This window comes from Bos indicus x Bos taurus, chromosome 25 (assembly GCF_003369695.1).
Source record: "Bos indicus x Bos taurus breed Angus x Brahman F1 hybrid chromosome 25, Bos_hybrid_MaternalHap_v2.0, whole genome shotgun sequence".
Lineage (NCBI taxonomy): Eukaryota > Metazoa > Chordata > Mammalia > Artiodactyla > Bovidae > Bos > Bos indicus x Bos taurus.
Window position 1 is genome coordinate 40,950,739 of NC_040100.1, and position 16,664 is coordinate 40,967,402.

A 16,664-nucleotide genomic window follows, 5' to 3' on the forward strand; every position below is an offset into this window, starting at 1 on the left:
GGACCTGGGAACACGCCCCCTCCTGAACTTGTGCCCCCAAGAGCCTGGCCCCCGCCTCAAGGCCCTGCCCCCAGTATTTACACAGCCACCTGGCCTCATCCTGGGATGCCAGCAGGTCCAGGCAGGCCAACACAGGGCAGAGGCCTGACCTGCATGCTCCTGCAGGGGGCCGGGGCCCAGTCTGGGGACAGGAGGGCAGGGCTCCGAAGGTCCCCAGTGCGCTGGGAGGGGCCAGGCAGATGGATCTGGGGAGCGGAGGCTTAGGAAGGGGGCTGTGTGCCTCAGCTGGGTCTTGGGACACTGTGGGCTGCCGCCTCCCTACCTGGAACATGGCCCCCCCAGCCTCTGACACGCAGGCTCAGGAAGGACAGACAGACAGAGTCCAAGAAAGGCCTGTTTATTCTGAGGGCGCGCATGCGCTATGGCTTGTAGGGCAGACAGCGATGTCAGTCGGTGGGTCGGGATCTGGGCAGAGGGAAGGCAGAATGGGCTTCCTCCAGGGAGGCTCCTGGCAGGGGCCGAGCCCGGAGCCTGAGATCCTTCCTGGGGGCTGCCCTGCAGGCACGAGGGGCCTGTCCAGAGGTGCCCTCCTCAGGGGCACGGGGCCTCCATCCTCAGACCGCCCACCCCAGGAAAGGGCAGAGGGCAGCTCCCACGGCCCCTGCCCTGAAGCCTGCGAGCCCCCAGCCTTGTCCCTGGGACTCCCACTTGGGATGGCTGCTGCTGAGGGGGTGGGGGGAAATGGTGTGCAGAGAAAGGTTTGTTTTATTGCAAGTATTTAGAGAGCACGTCCTGAGGGGGTGGGGGCGGGGCTCTGCTATTAAGTGGAAACATATGTGGAGCTAGAGATCTTTCTGGAAAAAAGCAAAAACAAATTCCTGTAAGTCAGCAGGCCCAGGCAGTCAGCACGGCGGCCAGCCCGCGGGTCACCACCGCCCCTCCCCCCTGGCCCTCGCCCTCCCCCTCTTTCTCCCCCTGCCCCTCACTGTCTCTCTGGGTCTCTGACATCTCAGGGGCTCCCTCTGCCCATCTTGTGGCCACACTCCCCTAACACCCCATGGATGGTGGTGGGACCACCCCAGCTTAGGGGGGAAGGATGCCCCCTCCAGTCCACCGGGGCATGGGGAGCTCTGGGCAGTCCGAAGGGCAAGGCCCAGGCCCGTGTGGAGGAGCCAGCGGGGAGCAGGCAGGGGGCTCAGAAGTTGCTGAAGATCTCGCGCTTCCGGTTCCAGTCCATCTGTGGTGCCCGCTTGTTGACCCTGGTGGCTCTCGCCTTCTCCTTGGCCTCAGCTGCCGTGGGGCTCAGGTGAAGGCCGCTCTCCTGAAAAGGATCTCGCTTCCACGTGCTGCCATCCTAGGGGTGGACATGGTGGGCGGGTGGCCAGTGAGCCCTGGACCCCAGCCCCCAGGCAGGTGGCCCTTCCCAGGGAGCTCGCGCCAGAGGCCACCTGGCAGCAGGTCCAGGAGGGCTTCCTAGAGGTGGCGGCCTCACGGCTCAGGCTGACAGCTCCACAGATGCCCGCCCCCAAGGCCTCGCCCCCCCAGCATGTGAGCAGCAGTACTGGAGGTGGAGGGGCACCCACTACCTCAGTGTCCTTGTCTAAGCCGGGCAGGTCACTTCGGGATGAGCACACGGAGCCACCATTGAGCTGGGAAACCAAGGGTAAGGTGTGGCTTCAGGGGCCCGCCCAGGAGACTCTGTGCACACATACGTGTACACATGGACACACACGTGTGCACACATACGTGCACACACCAGAGCTGCATTTACTCCTGCATCTGGCAATGGCACTGAGCCTCTACTGCAACCTGGAAGTGCCCAAGTGCCCTGTGGGGTGGGGTGCGGCTGGGCTCAGACCGGACCCAAGGGGCCTTAAAGCTGGGAGTGACAGGGCCGGGCTCAGTGTCACGACTACGTGACACCAGGACCGAGGTCTCAGGAGGGGCTCCCAGAGGTGCCCCTGTGGTCCCCGAGCCCACCCTGTCTGCTCCCACCCTCTCACCTGGGCCGAGCTGGTCCCGTTGGTGACCGGCGATGGCAGTGGACCTGTGGGGACAGTGTGTAACTGACCACTCAAGCCCCGATGCTTCACCCCAGCCCTGGGCCCCAGGGCAGCCGCCCACCTTCCACATGCTCCTCGGTGGGTGTGACCCGCAGTCGCTTGAAGTGTTCATCCGTCTCGGGGTCCACCACCAGCAGCTGGGCCTCGTCTTCCCGCGCCTTGATGCTGGCAACCACCTCCGCATGGCGCAACCCCTCCACATTCTGCCCGTTCACCTGCCACCAGCACAGGGTCAGTGCTGCCTGGGGGAAGGTCCCCACCAGCCCCCTAAGCCACCCAGCCAGGTGTGGCATCAAATATTCATCAGTGTCATCACCAGCCGCAGCAGCAAGAGGAGCACCAGCTCAGGTTCCCGGAATCTCCCTCCTGCAGAGGACCTGGTGCCCAGACACACAGACGTGGATAGATACACATGGACACACCTACAGGCACACAGGTGCAGACACACAGATAGATACACGCGGACATATACAGGCGCACAGGCGCGTGCACACACATACAGACACACCTACAGGCATGCAAGTGCAGACACACACACATACACATGGACACATACAGGCACACAGGAGCGTGCACACAGAGAATACAGGCACGCAGGTGCAGACACAGATACACGCGGACACATACAGGCGCACACGCACAGACACGGACACACCTACAGGCATGCAGGTGCAGACACACAGATACGTACACATGGACACACAGGCCTGCAGGCGCGCACACACAGATACACACGGACACACCTACAGGCACGCAGGTGCAGACACAGATACACGTGGACACACCTACAGGCACGCAGGTGCAGACACACACACAGATACAGACACGCCTACAGGCACACAGGTGCAGACACACAGATACACATGGACACAGGCGTGCGTGCACACACACGGACACACCTACAGGCACACAGGTGCAGACACAGATACACACGGACACACATACAGGCACGCAGGTGCAGACACACATACACAGATACACACAGACACGCCTACAGGCACGCAGGTGCAGACACACAGATACACATGGACACAGGCGTGTGTGCACACACACGGACACGCCTACAGGCACACAGGTGCAGACACAGATACACACGGACACACCTACAGGCACACAGGTGCAGACACACAGATACACATGGACACAGGCGTGCGTGCACACACACGGACACACCTACAGGCACACAGGTGCAGACACAGATACACATGGACACACATACAGGCACGCAGTTGCAGACAGATACACAGGGACACATACAGGTGCACAGATGTGCACACACAGACACGGACACACCTACAGGCACTCAGGTGCAGACACAGATACACACAGACACACCTACAGGCACGCAGGTGCAGACACACACACACAGATACACACAGACACGCCTACAGGCACGCAGGTGCAGACACACAGATACACATGGACACAGGCGTGTGTGCACACACATGGACACGCCTACAGGCACACAGGTGCAGACACAGATACACACGGACACACCTATAGGCACACAGGTGCAGACACACAGATACACATGGACACAGGCGTGCGTGCACACACACGGACACACCTACAGGCACACAGGTGCAGACACAGATACACATGGACACACATACAGGCACGCAGTTGCAGAGAGATACACAGGGACACATACAGGCGCACACGCACAGACACAGACACACCTACAGGCATGCAGGTGCAGACACACAGATACATTCACATGGACACACAGGCCTGCAGGCGCACACACACAAATAGATACACAAGGACACACCTACAGGCACACAGGTGCAGACACACACACAGATACACACAGACACGCCTACAGGCACGCAGGTGCAGACACACAGATACACATGGACACAGGCGTGTGTGCACACACACGGACACGCCTACAGGCACACAGGTGCAGACACAGATACACACAGACACACCTACAGGCACGCAGGTGCAGACACACAGATACACATGGACACAGGCGTGCGTGCACACACACGGACACGCCTACAGGCACACAGGTGCAGACACAGATACACACGGACACACATACAGGCACGCAGTTGCAGACAGATACACAGGGACACATACAGGCACACACGCACAGACACAGACACACCTACAGGCACGCAGGTGCAGACACACACACAGATACGTTCACATGGACACACAGGCCTGCAGGCGCACACACACAAATAGATACACAAGGACACACCTACAGGCACACAGGTGCAGACACACACACAGATACACACAGACACGCCTACAGGCACGCAGGTGCAGACACACAGATACACATGGACACAGGCGTGTGTGCACACACACGAACATGCCTACAGGCACACAGGTGCAGACACAGATACACACGGACACACAGGCACGCAGTTGCAGACAGATACACACGGACTCATACAGGCGCACAGACGTGCGCACACACACACACACACAGACACACCTACAGGCACGCAGGTGCAGACACACAGATACACACAGACACGCCTACAGGCACACAGGTACAGACACAGATACACACGGACACACCTACAGGCACACAGGTGCAGACACAGATACACATGGACACAGGCGTGCGTGCACACACACGGACACACCTACAGGCACACAGGTGCAGACACAGATACACACGGACACACATACAGGCACGCAGTTGCAGGCAGATACACAGGGACACATACAGGCGCACACGCACAGACACGGACACACCTACAGGCATGCAGGTGCAGACACACACAGAGATAGATGCACATGGACACACAGCACGCAGGCACAGACACATACCCACACGGACACGGATACACAGACATGTAGGCGTACACACACACACACGGAAGTACACAGGCACAGACACACAGAGGCACGCACAGCAGGACACAGGTGCAGATGTGTACACGCGGGGCAGCCGGCTCCCCGCAGCCCCAGTGGTGGGTACCTCTATGAGTCGGTCCTGGGCACGGAGGCCTGAGTGGGCGGCAGGGGAGCCGGGGTCCACCGAGCGGATGTACTGTCCGGGCCGGGACTTGTCGCTGTGCAGGTTAAACCCGTAGCCCTGGGGGCCCTTCCGTAGGTGGCAGAGCCTTGGGCGCAGCTCCCTCAGGGGCCCGTTGGTATCCTGCAGGCGTCAGGAACACCTGGTGAGGTTCCAGCTCTGACCTCCTCCCACCTGAGAGATGCTGACCCCCGAGGCCTCCAGCCCACACCCACACCATGCCCCACCGGGTGCCAAGGCAGCACTCGGCCTCATACCCCCACCTGACCACAGCCCCGCGTCTCAGAGACCCGTTCTGGGGCGTGAGGGGGGCTTAGGCCACCTACGATGATCCAACTTTGGGATCCTGAACAAAGGCTTAGTTTCCAAACCCCCAGTCGACCTGTGATGGGATCAAAGGCCTTACGGCGGGGTTAGGAGAATTCACTGGGTCGAGGCTAGGGCTGGGCGCAGACCTGAGCCAAGTAGGGAGCAGGCAAGGTGAGCTGCCCCGCGTCTCTGTTCCAGGAGGGCAGCCCCGCCTGTTGTTTACACCCGCACCACAAGTGTGGGTCTGCTGGTGTAGGGCTCCAGCTTTGTTTACACTCCCACAGGTCTCCCTGGGGCTGGTGGCGGCTGCAGCTGTGTTTGCCTTCACATACCAGAGCAGCTGGAGCAGCCCCCCACCCCAACAGGCTGGAGCCCAGTGGGCGAGCAGAGGGGCCTGCCTCCCACCTGCCCCTCCGGCCCCGGGGGCTCCTGATGCCGAGGGTGCCCACCCACACCCCAGGGCCCTGCCTCCATTTACCTCTGGCATCCTGCAGTAGGGCTCTGGGCCAGGGGGTGCAGGGGGCTGTGCAGGCAGGGGCCAGACCCCAGGACCCCCACCCCGCCGGGGCCTGAGGCAGTGACCAGCACTGAGTGGCCAGCGGCCGCGACGCTCAGTCTAACATGGCGGTGGCCGGAGGGAGCGGGCGGCCAGCAGCTCAGGTTTCCCCAGCACTTGGGGCTCAAGTGTGCGTGTAGGTGAGACTCTGCGGGGCGGGGGTGCTCACCGGGGCCTGGCCTTCCACCTCCCTGTGTGTGGCCAGGGACACTGGGCCAGGTGGGGGGCCATACCTGGGAGAGCTAGCCTCCAGGCCTCCAAGCTCACCTCAAACCCCCCAAATCTGACTGTGGCCACCCTGCTGTGGAACCAAGAGTGCCCTTCCTTACAGGATGGTACCTTGCCCCAGCATCTGGGCCTTCCTACCGGTGGGGAACACCTTCTGGTCCAGCCTGGGCCCCTCCTCCAGGAGCCCATCCCTGATCCCCAAAGCGTCCCTGATCCCCAAAGCCCCCTGGGAACCCCTGCTGCAGGCCACCATCTGCCCCAGAAATTCCAGGGGCTGGGGCTGCTGCTCCTCTGTCCTCCAGGGGATCGGCCGGGCAGACACCCAGGTTCTCCAGGACCCCACAGACTGGGCCCTCTCCAAACACAGCTGCAAGCACAGGTGTGTGGCTCTGAGGCGACTCTCAGGTTCGGGCTGTCAGACCACAGGTTCCGAGGCTGGCCAGGGCTGTCGGGGACCCTGGACGTGTAACATGACCACACCTGGTAGGTGGACGTGGGCCCAAATGGCTGAGGCACCTCACACGGTCACAGAGACCAGACGTCCAAACACAGGCGCGCAAACAGGCTCCACAGACCCCTGTGGTGACCCGTGGTGTGAGAGACAGCCCTCCCCGGGGGCTCTTCCCACGCCCTCCACACTGGTTTCAGGCCGAGGTCTCTCAAGGCCCCCAAACAGGAAGCAGGACTAGGGGGCATCCGGGGCCATGAGACCAGACTGAATGCAGTCACTTCCGGTTCGAGACCACACTGGCCATCTCCCTGCCTAGACCTAGGGCAGCCATCTCCCACCACTAATATCTGGCCCACATCCCTCGCATTAGGATCAGGACTCGGCACTGGACCCTCAGGCTGGGGGCTGCAGTGGCCGAAGAATGAGGCCGGTGGCCTGGGGACCCAGAGGGAGGCCCCGGGGGAGGCCCAGCGCAGCAGGCTGGGAGGGGGTGCAGGCTGGCCCAGCGCATTGCTCGCATTCCTCGCTCCAGCCTGGCTCAGAGCTCTTCCTGCCGCCTCCCAGCTGGGCCCTTGGGCTTCCAGGGGCTTCCAAGTCCCAGTCCCAAACAGACTGCCCCTGAGCTGGACAAGCGCTCGACTCCCAGCCCTGCCTGTGACCAGTCCAAGGACTGGCATGGGGGTAACTCTTGGAGCCAGGCTCTACACCCCCCCATACGGTGACTCACCAGCCCAGGCAGAGAAAGGCCCCCATTGTTGCTCAGGGTCCAGCCTGCTCACACCAGGGTGCCCAGGGTCCCCTCTGCCAAGCCTGGGTGCCAGAGACTTAAGCTGGGTGCTGGTGACCTCACTGCCCACCCCACCCCCAAGCCGCCTGACCTGCACAAGCCCCCGAGACGGGCTCTGTGGAGGGGCTCCCGGGGCCGGGGCGGATGGCACGGCATTCCCAGAGCGGGCCATGGGAGTCGGGACAGAAGCGTCGGGCAGGGCGTCCAGCTGGAGTGGCCTGAGCTCTCGGGCCAGCGCAGCCTGCCACCCCATTTATCCACCTCCCACTGTGGCCCAGGCTCCCCAGGGACGGGTGGGGACACGGGGCTGAGTCACTTTGGGGAACAGGGTGGTGACTGACTCCCCCTCCCTTGCTCAGGCTCCAGCCCGGCGCCCCCTACCAGCCAGGTTTCCGTCCCAAGAAAGGAAGGAAGGAAACTGCTGGGAGGCCCTGCCCTGCTCCCAGGACCCAGGGTTGGGGAGGCCAGGAGGCCAAGGAGGGTACCCTGGCCGCCAAACAAGAGGCAGTCCTGCTGCAGCTTGGGGTGAGGGGCAGGGAACAGGAATCAGAGGCCCCCCAAAGCCTGCCTGTAAGCCCTGCATACGCTGCAGGACCCTGTCCCTTCACTCCCCCAAAGGCTTCCAGAACTGGGTGTGAGGGGAGGTGCGCCTGGGGCCTGTCACACCCCCACGGCTGGCACCGCCCGCTGCCCCATCTCTGATGGTGGTGGGCCCCCATCACCGCCATCAGGATCAGCTGCACTGCAGCTGCAGCCACCCCAGCACAGCCCGAAGCAGGGCTGAGTCACCACTGACAGCCCTGACAGCCCCCCGCAGGGAGGGCCCGCCACACCAGCGCCCCCCTCCCAAACCTCCTGCACCCCTGCCCAGAACGGGAGGAAACTGAGGCTGCGAGAGCCAGAGGGGCCCTCCTTCCCTCCCACAGGGCAAACCACCATCTTGGTCCTGCAAGCCGCGCCATCCATCTCTCCCCAGTTCTCCGATCCCACTGCCATTGGGGCCCCACCAGGACAGCCCTGTATACGAGCATCGTCCAGGCAGGCTCCCTGATGGCCCACAGGGGCAGAAGCTAAGCCTGGTTTGTGGAGGTCGAAGAGCCCCCGCCCCTCCTTCCCGTGCTCTGAACTCAGCCAATTACATCACCGCTTGCTGGTTGCGGGGGTGGAAACCGAGAGACCCTGTCCTCAGGGACTCCCGTGATCTGGAGCCCCATCCCCAGGCCAGCCCCCACCACAGAGGGACCTACCAGACGGGCCCCACTTTGTTCCTCTAAAAATACACCCAGCGGAAGACCCCTCCTAGGGCTTCCTGCAGCCCCCAGAGCCTGAAATAGTGGAGGGGGAAGGTCCCACCCAAGGACAAGGTGCCTCCCCATCCTCCAGATAAGGCCCGAGGGCAGCTTTTTCCACAGGAAGGTGAACTCAGCCATTTGTGTCTAAGTCAATGGACAAACGCCCAGGGCGCTTCCTCCTGGGGGTGAGGTGCCCTGGGAAGGAGGGAGGCTCCAGCTCTTAGGTGGTGGGGAGCTCAGCCAGCACGCTGTCCCAGGGCTCCCCTGAAACCACAAACCTAACCCTTAAACCCCTACTGTGGCCTTCAGTGGCTCCGGGGCAAAGTCCAGATTCCAGGACTTGGCACTGTGGCCCTAACCAACCCCCAGCCTGCCCTCGAGCCACAGAGAACAAAAAGGGTGGCAGGGGCTCATGCCCACGACTGTGCCCAGGCTCCCCCCTTCCCCCCACTGGGAATGCCCTTCCCCCCAGGGGAAGCCTGAAGCCCCCCAGCACCCAGGTCACAGGCCCAGAAGCTTGCCAGGGCGACAGCCAGGCAACGGCAGGTGTCAGGGCCCCCTGGACACCCAGAAACTGCCCTAGGCCAGTGGTTCTCAAAGTGGGGTATGGGGAACCCTTTGGCTTAAATCCTCCTTTAAGAGTTTTTTTTTTTTTTCTTTTAAAAACAAAAGGAGGTAGCAGGACATGAAGGAGAGCTCTATGTGCTGCCCCAACAGGGCCACCCCCGCCAGGCCTGGCTACCCAGCGAGAGGCAGAACTGGGCTGCCCCCACACCTCCCCCCCAGCTCCTTCCCAGCTGACTTTTCCAATTCGAAGGGGGCAGCGAGCAGGGGCAGGTGGCCCAGCCCCCACAGACCACCACTGAGCTGAGGACCCTGCCTGGAGAGTCTTCTCAGCCCTACAGAGGAGGGCCAGCCCCCTCCACAGCCGTCATAGCACAAGCAGACTCCTCATATGGACGGACAGAGAGACAGACACCTAACACAGGCACAGAGCTGAGCATGCTCAGTCCTGGGACACCCTAGCAGCCCGGCCCCAGGTCCCTCAGCCCCAAGGCCGGGGACGGGGCGGCTCGTCAAAGTGACCTGTCCTTCTTGGGACAGCAGCTCTGATGAGCAGCCCAGGGGAGAGGGCCTGAACGGGGGCGGGGACCGCAACGGCTGAGAGCACGGGCTGAGGGCAGAAAGGGTGGCTCCAAGTAGCCAAGCGGGTCGTCAGCAGGGGCGGAGAAGGGGCCCGGAGGGCAGCGGAGGACGAGATGGTGGTGTGGATGCAGCCAGGGTGGTCGCTGTGAGCAGAGCCCGCCGTACCTCCTGGGCGGCCTCGGAGCTGAGGCTGCCCGCTCGCGCCCAGTCTGGCTTTGGCTCCCAGGGGTCGTGGGCCGGTGGCAGCCCTCGCCGGGCCATCTCCTCGGTGCAGGTCAGCTGCCGCCGGCGGAGCTCCTCATCTGTCTCCTTGTCCACCACCAGCAGACGCGTCTGCCCCTCCACGGCCTTGATCCTCTGCACCACCTGGGGTAGGCGGGTGTGGGACCGGGTCACGGCCGGCACTGCAGGCAGCACAAGGGCAGCGGCCCCACCCCGGGCTGGCCCAGGGCGGCAGGCAGGCCACGAGCCCAGGCAGCGGTGGGCGGCTGGACCGAGAGGCCCGCCGGCCCCACCCCCCACCCCCAGCTCCAGCAGTTGCCTCCCTCTTCTCCCGGGGCTGCAGGCATCAGGGCCCAGGCTGCAAGGGCCCGGGAAGTGACAACGACCGTGTTCAGCTGGGCCTCAGGTTTTCAGTCTACGGGTGTGTGCATGTGTATGGCCTGCGGCCTGCAGCCTTCTAGGTGTCTCTAGGTCTGGGTTTGAAGGGGAGACGTGACTCCCTGGGTCCCAGGCTCGGGGGGGTCTCTGCCTATCTCTGTCTTCCCAGGAGTGGAACACAGTCTAAACTTCCGCCTCTAGGCCTTCTGTTCTCTTCCAGACCCCGACCTTGAACCTGTTCCTGCTAGACCTGCAGGGAGACCACCTGGGGTCCTGTGGCAAGGCACCTACTCAGGTGCACACCCACAACCCAGAAAGCGGGATTCAGAGGCTGTAGGCAGATGTGGGCAGGGGTAGGTGTGGTTACACGGTGTCTGTGACGTGTCTAGAGCATGTGCAAGGCCATACCTGCCAGTGTGTGCCTGCAGGAGGGCAGTGCCCACTGGGCATTGGTGTAGGGAGGGCAACACCCAACCCCTCCCCAAGGCCTTGGGAAGGACCGGTGGGGCCCAGTAGATGCTCTCAAAAGAGGAGGGTCTGAACAGGGCCTGTCTTTGCCCCAGCCCTCCTTTACACCTGTCTCTCCCCATCACCCTGAGTCACAGGAACCCTGGACCCTGATGTTTCCTGACTGTGGGACACAGACGAGTCACCCAGTATCTCCAAGCATCAGTTTTCTCATCTGTAAAATGGGAACCGGAACTGTACCTTCCCCCTGCCAAGACAGTAGGAAGGTCTCACAGGGTCCTGTGTGTGAGGCTCCTAGAGACGAGCACCCCGGGAGGCCTGGGACACGCTCTTGGGGCAAAGGTGGCGACAACGATTAAACAGAGGCCAGGCCCTCCCCATGGCCTGTCCGTCTAAGCTCTCGGCTCTGACCCTCACCCTCCTTGAGCAAACAGTCCATCCAGCTGACACTCTGAGTAAACGACAGAAGGACAGCTGACAGGGGGAAACACAAAACCTCCAAGGATGTAAGCAAAGGGCAGCCCCCAGCCCAACCAAGAGCCATTTTATGACTCTCAAGGCCCAGGGCTGGTCCTGCAAAAGGTGGGGTGAGGGACACAGAAGACCCTAAGTAGAAGCAGTAGAAGACTGGTCTCGAGCCATGTGAGTCCCTGGTCAGTGGGAGATGGACACCCCCTGGGGGTTAGAACCTACAGAGAACCTCCTTCTGGCCTTTATCTTCCGCTGCAAGAGGCAGGGGGCTGCGACCTGTGATCCCAGCCAGGCCGCCCAGCAGCCTCTGAGGACAGGAATGTGTTACCACAGCTCCCACAGCGGCAACTCCCACCAGGATCCAGACACCCTGGGCCAGGACACACACTAGTACACCAGGCTGCAGACACGCACAGAAGGATACACACAACCCGGCCGGCAGACACACAGCCGGGACACACATACACGCGGCCACACACACACAACCCAGTTCACACACCTCCAGGTAGGCAGACCTGTACACACACACACACACACATCTAGGGGTGCAAACCTATATACTCACATGCACACAGTCCAGCACACACACTCACTCAACTGATGCACACACACACACAGGTGTGCCCTCGAGGTGAAATCCACGGCAGGTGCACTCGAGGGCCCTGCACATTCACACACGCACATATATACACGCTGGTAGAAAAGCACCGGGGTCCCCAGGCTCACGGAGACCCCCGAGGTGCCAGCTCCTCCACACACTGCCCTGCGCCGGAACAAGACCAAGAGCGAAGAGCGAGGGCTGAGACCCGGAGGAGCCGCAGTGCGGGCCCCTCCCTTGCCAGGATCCACCCCCCTCGGTGCAGGACCGACCCGGGTGGAGGAGGCGCGGAAGGAGGCCGGCTGCCGCGGCTTCGGGGGCCATGTCCCCCACCTCTCCACGGGAGCCCACAGAGGCCCTTGTGTGATCCCCTCCTGCCTCGAAGAAGGGACGGAGGCCTGGGCGCAGGCAGCGCCGAGCCGGGTGGTCAACGGCGCGCGGGGCAGGGACGCGCGCTGGGGCTGCGGGGTTGGGGGCGCGCGGCGGGTCTGCGGGCCGGCGGGCCGGTGGCGGAGCGCAGACACCCACCTGGTGGTGCGTCTCGCCCTCCACGTTGACGCCGTTGACCTCGACCAGCCGGTCCCCGGCGCGCAGCGCGGCCGCCTCGGCCGGGGAACCGGGCTCCACGCGCCGGATGAACTGCCCGCGGCGGCCCTTCTCCCCGTGCAGGTGGAAGCCGTAGCCGTGCTCGCCGCGCACCAGGCGGCACAAGCGCGGCCGCAGCGGCTCCGGTGCGGCCATGGCGCCCGCTGCCCACCGGCCGGCCAAGGGCTGGCCACGGCGCTCACGCCCGTCGCAGGGCGGGCAGGGGCGCGGGGGCGGCGCAGAGGCGGCGGCGTCGCTGAGGACCCGGTGGCGGCCTCGGAGGCTCCAGCTCGGCTCGGCTCCCGTCGCCTCCGGTTCGGGCTCGGGCTCTGGCTGCGGCACCGCCCCCGCGCCCGCCCCTTCTCCGCCCCCTCCGCCCTGCCGCCCCCGCCCCGGGTCCAAGCTACCCTGGCCATTCCCCTGCCTCGGGCCCCGCCAGCCCAGGGAGTCCGGGAGGGACACTGCAGGGCCAGGGCACCCCCCGAATCACCACGACCCCTATGTCTAGCCCCCATTCTGGGCAGCTTCCTTAGCGCCAGTGCCTTTGCTTCCTATGCCAGTAACACTGGGCGAGTGCTGAGTTGCTTCAGTCGTGTCCAACTCTTTGCGACCCCGTGGACTGTAGTCCGCCAGGCTTCTCTGTCCATGGGATTCCCCAGGCAAGAATACTGGAGTGAATTGCCATTTCCTTCTCCAGGGGATCTTCCCGACCCAGGGATCGAACCCGTATCTCATGTCTGCTGCATTGGCGGGTGGGTTCTTTACCACTAGTACCATGCACCTACTAAATGAACAGCACAAGAATGGAGGCAGGCCCTGGAGGTGGGAGAAGGGCCAGATAAACGGTCCTTAGGCTGAAGGACCCCCACCCAGGGGCCACAGGGTAAGAACAAGGGCCATGGCTCTGCCCACCCTCCTCGGGAAGCCCCCTCCCTTCTCCCATGCCCCGTTCCTCTATCAGGATCCCTCCCGTACCCATCACCAAGTGCCAGGATGGTCCTGGAGGCAAAAAGAGGGGATTGAAACTGACCAGGCAGCGGCCCCTCCCTATATCCTGGAGGCCAGGCTGAGTGACTTCCTGGCCCTCCCCAGGAGTGTCCGTGCCCATCTGTGCCGTGCTGGACCAGTAAACATTCCCCCTACCAGCCCCTCCCTCTACCAGGACCCTCACTCCTGTCCCTGCCCACCCCAGGCCCGGTGGGTGACTGCAAAGGGTGAAGGAATGACATGCACTTGTCTGGCTGGAGGGAAGACCTGGGATGAAATGCGCTGATGGCTTGGGTGCCAGCTAGACCCTCCTGTCCCCGAGCCCGTCCTCCCCTCCCCTCCCTCCACCTCCCCCAGAATGAATGCCCCCTTCTCCCAACCTATGGACAACTGCTTATTCTTCATGTGTCTCTCTGAGTACATGCTACCCGGAACAACCCTCGAGGGCTCAGGCCATTTTACAGGAAACAGGTCTGGAGAAGGAAGAGACCCATGCAGGGTTCGGGGATGGGGGGTGCAATTCCAAGCCCACAGTCTTCAGTTTTCTCAGTCACCCATACAGGAAGCCAGCTGAGCTGCAGGCTCACCCTCAACCTGCCCCTTCCAGCCCTGCTCGGCCCCCTGAACCTACCTGGTCCCCAGGTGTCAGGCACAACCAGCCCAGACAGTTGCCCATGAGGGCACAAGCAGGCTCGCTCAGGCCCAGTCCTTGCCGCTCCTTCTTCCCTCACCAGTGCCTTCAGCCTGGGCTCCTCGCCTTGGCTAAGCACGGCCCGCCGCTAGGCAGCCTCCTGGGCCACAGCCCCTTGGGTGTCCACACCCGAGCTGCTGCCCCTAAAAGCCACTTAGGCTGCAACAGCAAGGCTGCTCCCCCACCCCCACCTCTGAGTTCCTCGCTTATGCTGCTGTAAGCTCCTGCCTGACTAGCCACCTCCATCTGTCCATCTGTTTGTCCACAGTCTGCCTGTCTGGCCTTTGACTGGCCTCCCTGGACCCAACCTGGTAGGTACCACGGTGCCTGGAGTCTGTGAGGATGAGTATGGACAGTGGGGGTCCACGATATACCACCCCACCCTATAGCAACCCAGGACCTGCCAGGTATGCTCTGAGGCCATACCATAGTCGAGGGAGGTGGCTGGATTGGAGACCCCCCAGACCAAGGGGTAGGGAAGGTAGGACTTCCTGGTCCCTTGGGTCAGGATGCTTGGAGACCTCCTCCTCTTCTATAGAGCAGACGCTCTCTGATCAACCTGCAGCCTAGGACTCAGCCTGTGAGTGAAGATGGATGGGGACAGAGCACCCCTGGAGGGTGGAATAAGCAGGGGATGTGCTCACAGCCAGGGGCCAGGAACACTGCCTCCCAGAATCACAAAGCCGGCCCCAAAGCTAAAGAAAAGCCAAGGAAGTACCAAGAAAGGTTAACAGAGTAACAAAGCCGACATCAGAACTGGCAGCACAGTGAGTGGGTAGCAGCTTCAGAATAAATGCAGCAGCTACTACCTGCAGGGGCTTCCCGGGTGGCTCTAGTGGTAAAGGATCCGCCTGCCAATGCAGGAGACACAAGAGACTTATGTTGGATCCCTGGGTTGGGAAGATTCCCTGGGGAAGGAAATGGCAACCCACTCCAGTATTCTTCCTTGGGAAATCCCATGGACAGAAGAGCCTGACAGGCTACATTCCTTGGTTTCGCCAAAAGCTGGACATGACTGAGCATGCACGCGTGTGTGTGTGTGTGTGTACGTACACACACACACACACACACTACCTGCAGGGACCAACTCAGAAGGGGGAGCAGGAAGGAGTGAGAGGGACAGGGAAGGTGAAAATGGTTCTGAGCAGCTCTCTGGAACTCTCCCAGGCCTCTTCCTTTAGCCTCTCTCTGCGGGAGTGTGAGACGAGAGAGGCCAGGCCGCCAGGGAAAGGGAGAAGCCTGGGAGGTGGCCTGGAAGCGTGCCCTGAGGTGTTTGGGCTGGAAGCTGTGTCGCTGGGGCCGGGCTGGGGCTGGGGCTGGGGTGGTGAGCCGGAGGGGCGGGCAGGCAGTCAGGTGCAGCTGAGCAGAGGTCTGGGTCATGCCCACCCCCTCACGCTAGTGCACTCACCCACTTGTGCCATCTAGGCACGCTGGGGTGCGACAGAGGGACAGGAGGTACGTCAGACCTTCCAGTCCCTCTCTCCCCTGATCGACCTGGGCTGGGACTGTCCTGTGCTCCTGTTTCGGGGGAAGGGGTTCCCTCTGACCTCTGAACCTACCTCCCTGCGGAGATGGGGCAGAGACTGGGGCGTGCCTGTGGGCAGAGGCCTTGTCACTGCCAGAGGGGAGGGCTGGGGGTATGTGGGGGGTGGGGGCCGTCATTAGTCTGACGCCCGGCTAATGGGCCTGCGCTTCTCGGGCCGGCGCGGCCTCCCTAAAGGGCATTAAGGGCCTCGCGGGATGACCAGGCCTCGCTCACAACCCCTTCCTTCAGCCTTCGCCAGGCCTCTCTTCAGAGCCCCAGAGGGGAGCCGGAGGGACCAGCGCAACGGGAAGAGATGAGAACAGGAGGCCCGGGGCGGAGAAGGAGAGAACCGAGAGGTCGGAGGACCGATGAGGTCCGAGGCGCCCAAAACCCTCGGCGGGGGACGCCCCGGAGGCCTGCCTCGCCTACCCGGTTCTCTTCCCGCCCACCATCCGCCCCAGCCCCGCCCATCCCCCGCCCCAGCCCCGCCCGTCGCCGGAGGCTCGGACCGCGCCTGCAGCCCAGGAGAGCAGCCGCACAGCGCCTCCTGCCGGCCCCGTGTAGGATTGCAGCGTCCAGGGAGCTGCCCAAGGTCCCACCCTTCTGGCTCTGACGGCTCCAGCCTTGCCGGATGGGAGATTCGGGTGAGGCCCGCGCCCTAGCGCTGTGAGCACTGCTGGAGCATATGGCCGCCCTGGGGATGGTAGACAGAGAAGGCGGGCCTCTGCCGAGCTCCCCATGGGCTCTGCTTGGGCGTCTTCTCCAGGCAACATGAAATCTAGCCCCTCACTGAGTGACCCAAACATTCACAGGCCACTTGGCGTCAGGCCCTGGTGAGCACCAGGGAGGCATCGCTGAGACCCAGGGAAGTAGATTTGTGTACCTTAGCGAGGGGACGTGCAGGGCTGG

The 16,664-nt window shown here is 62.9% G+C and overlaps 1 protein-coding gene across 3 annotated transcripts; it reads right to left on the reverse strand.

The window, feature by feature from the left end:
• Positions 1-381: 381 nt before the first annotated feature.
• SLC9A3R2 (SLC9A3 regulator 2) lies at positions 382-12,878 on the reverse strand. Of its 3 annotated transcripts, XM_027527161.1 has the most exons (7): positions 12,496-12,878; positions 9,996-10,196; positions 5,005-5,184; positions 2,125-2,278; positions 2,004-2,047; positions 1,587-1,649; positions 382-1,354 (listed from the first exon to the last, which is right to left on the reverse strand). In XM_027527161.1, the coding sequence occupies exons 1-7, from the start codon at positions 12,706-12,708 to the stop codon at positions 1,196-1,198; spliced, it is 1,014 nt and encodes a 337-aa protein (XP_027382962.1). In that variant the 5' UTR covers positions 12,709-12,878; the 3' UTR covers positions 382-1,195. The 3 variants fall into 3 exon arrangements, with proteins under 3 accessions (XP_027382962.1, XP_027382963.1, XP_027382964.1); XM_027527162.1 differs by lacking the exon at positions 1,587-1,649; XM_027527163.1 differs by lacking the exons at positions 9,996-10,196; positions 12,496-12,878 and adding an exon at positions 7,484-8,056.
• Between the last annotated feature and the right edge of the window lie 3,786 nt (positions 12,879-16,664).

Coding starts and splice junctions, on each gene's coding strand:
- SLC9A3R2 (XM_027527161.1), bottom strand. CDS start 12,708: ATGGCCGCACCGGAGCCGCTGCGGCCGCGCTTGTGCCGCCTGGTGCGC. Junction 2,279..5,004: donor CCCAGGACCGACTCATAGAG/GTACCCACCACT, acceptor TGCTGGTGGCAG/GTGAACGGGCAGAATGTGGA. Junction 1,355..1,586: donor GCTTAGACAAGGACACTGAG/GTAGTGGGTGCC, acceptor GTCCACCCCTAG/GATGGCAGCACGTGGAAGCG.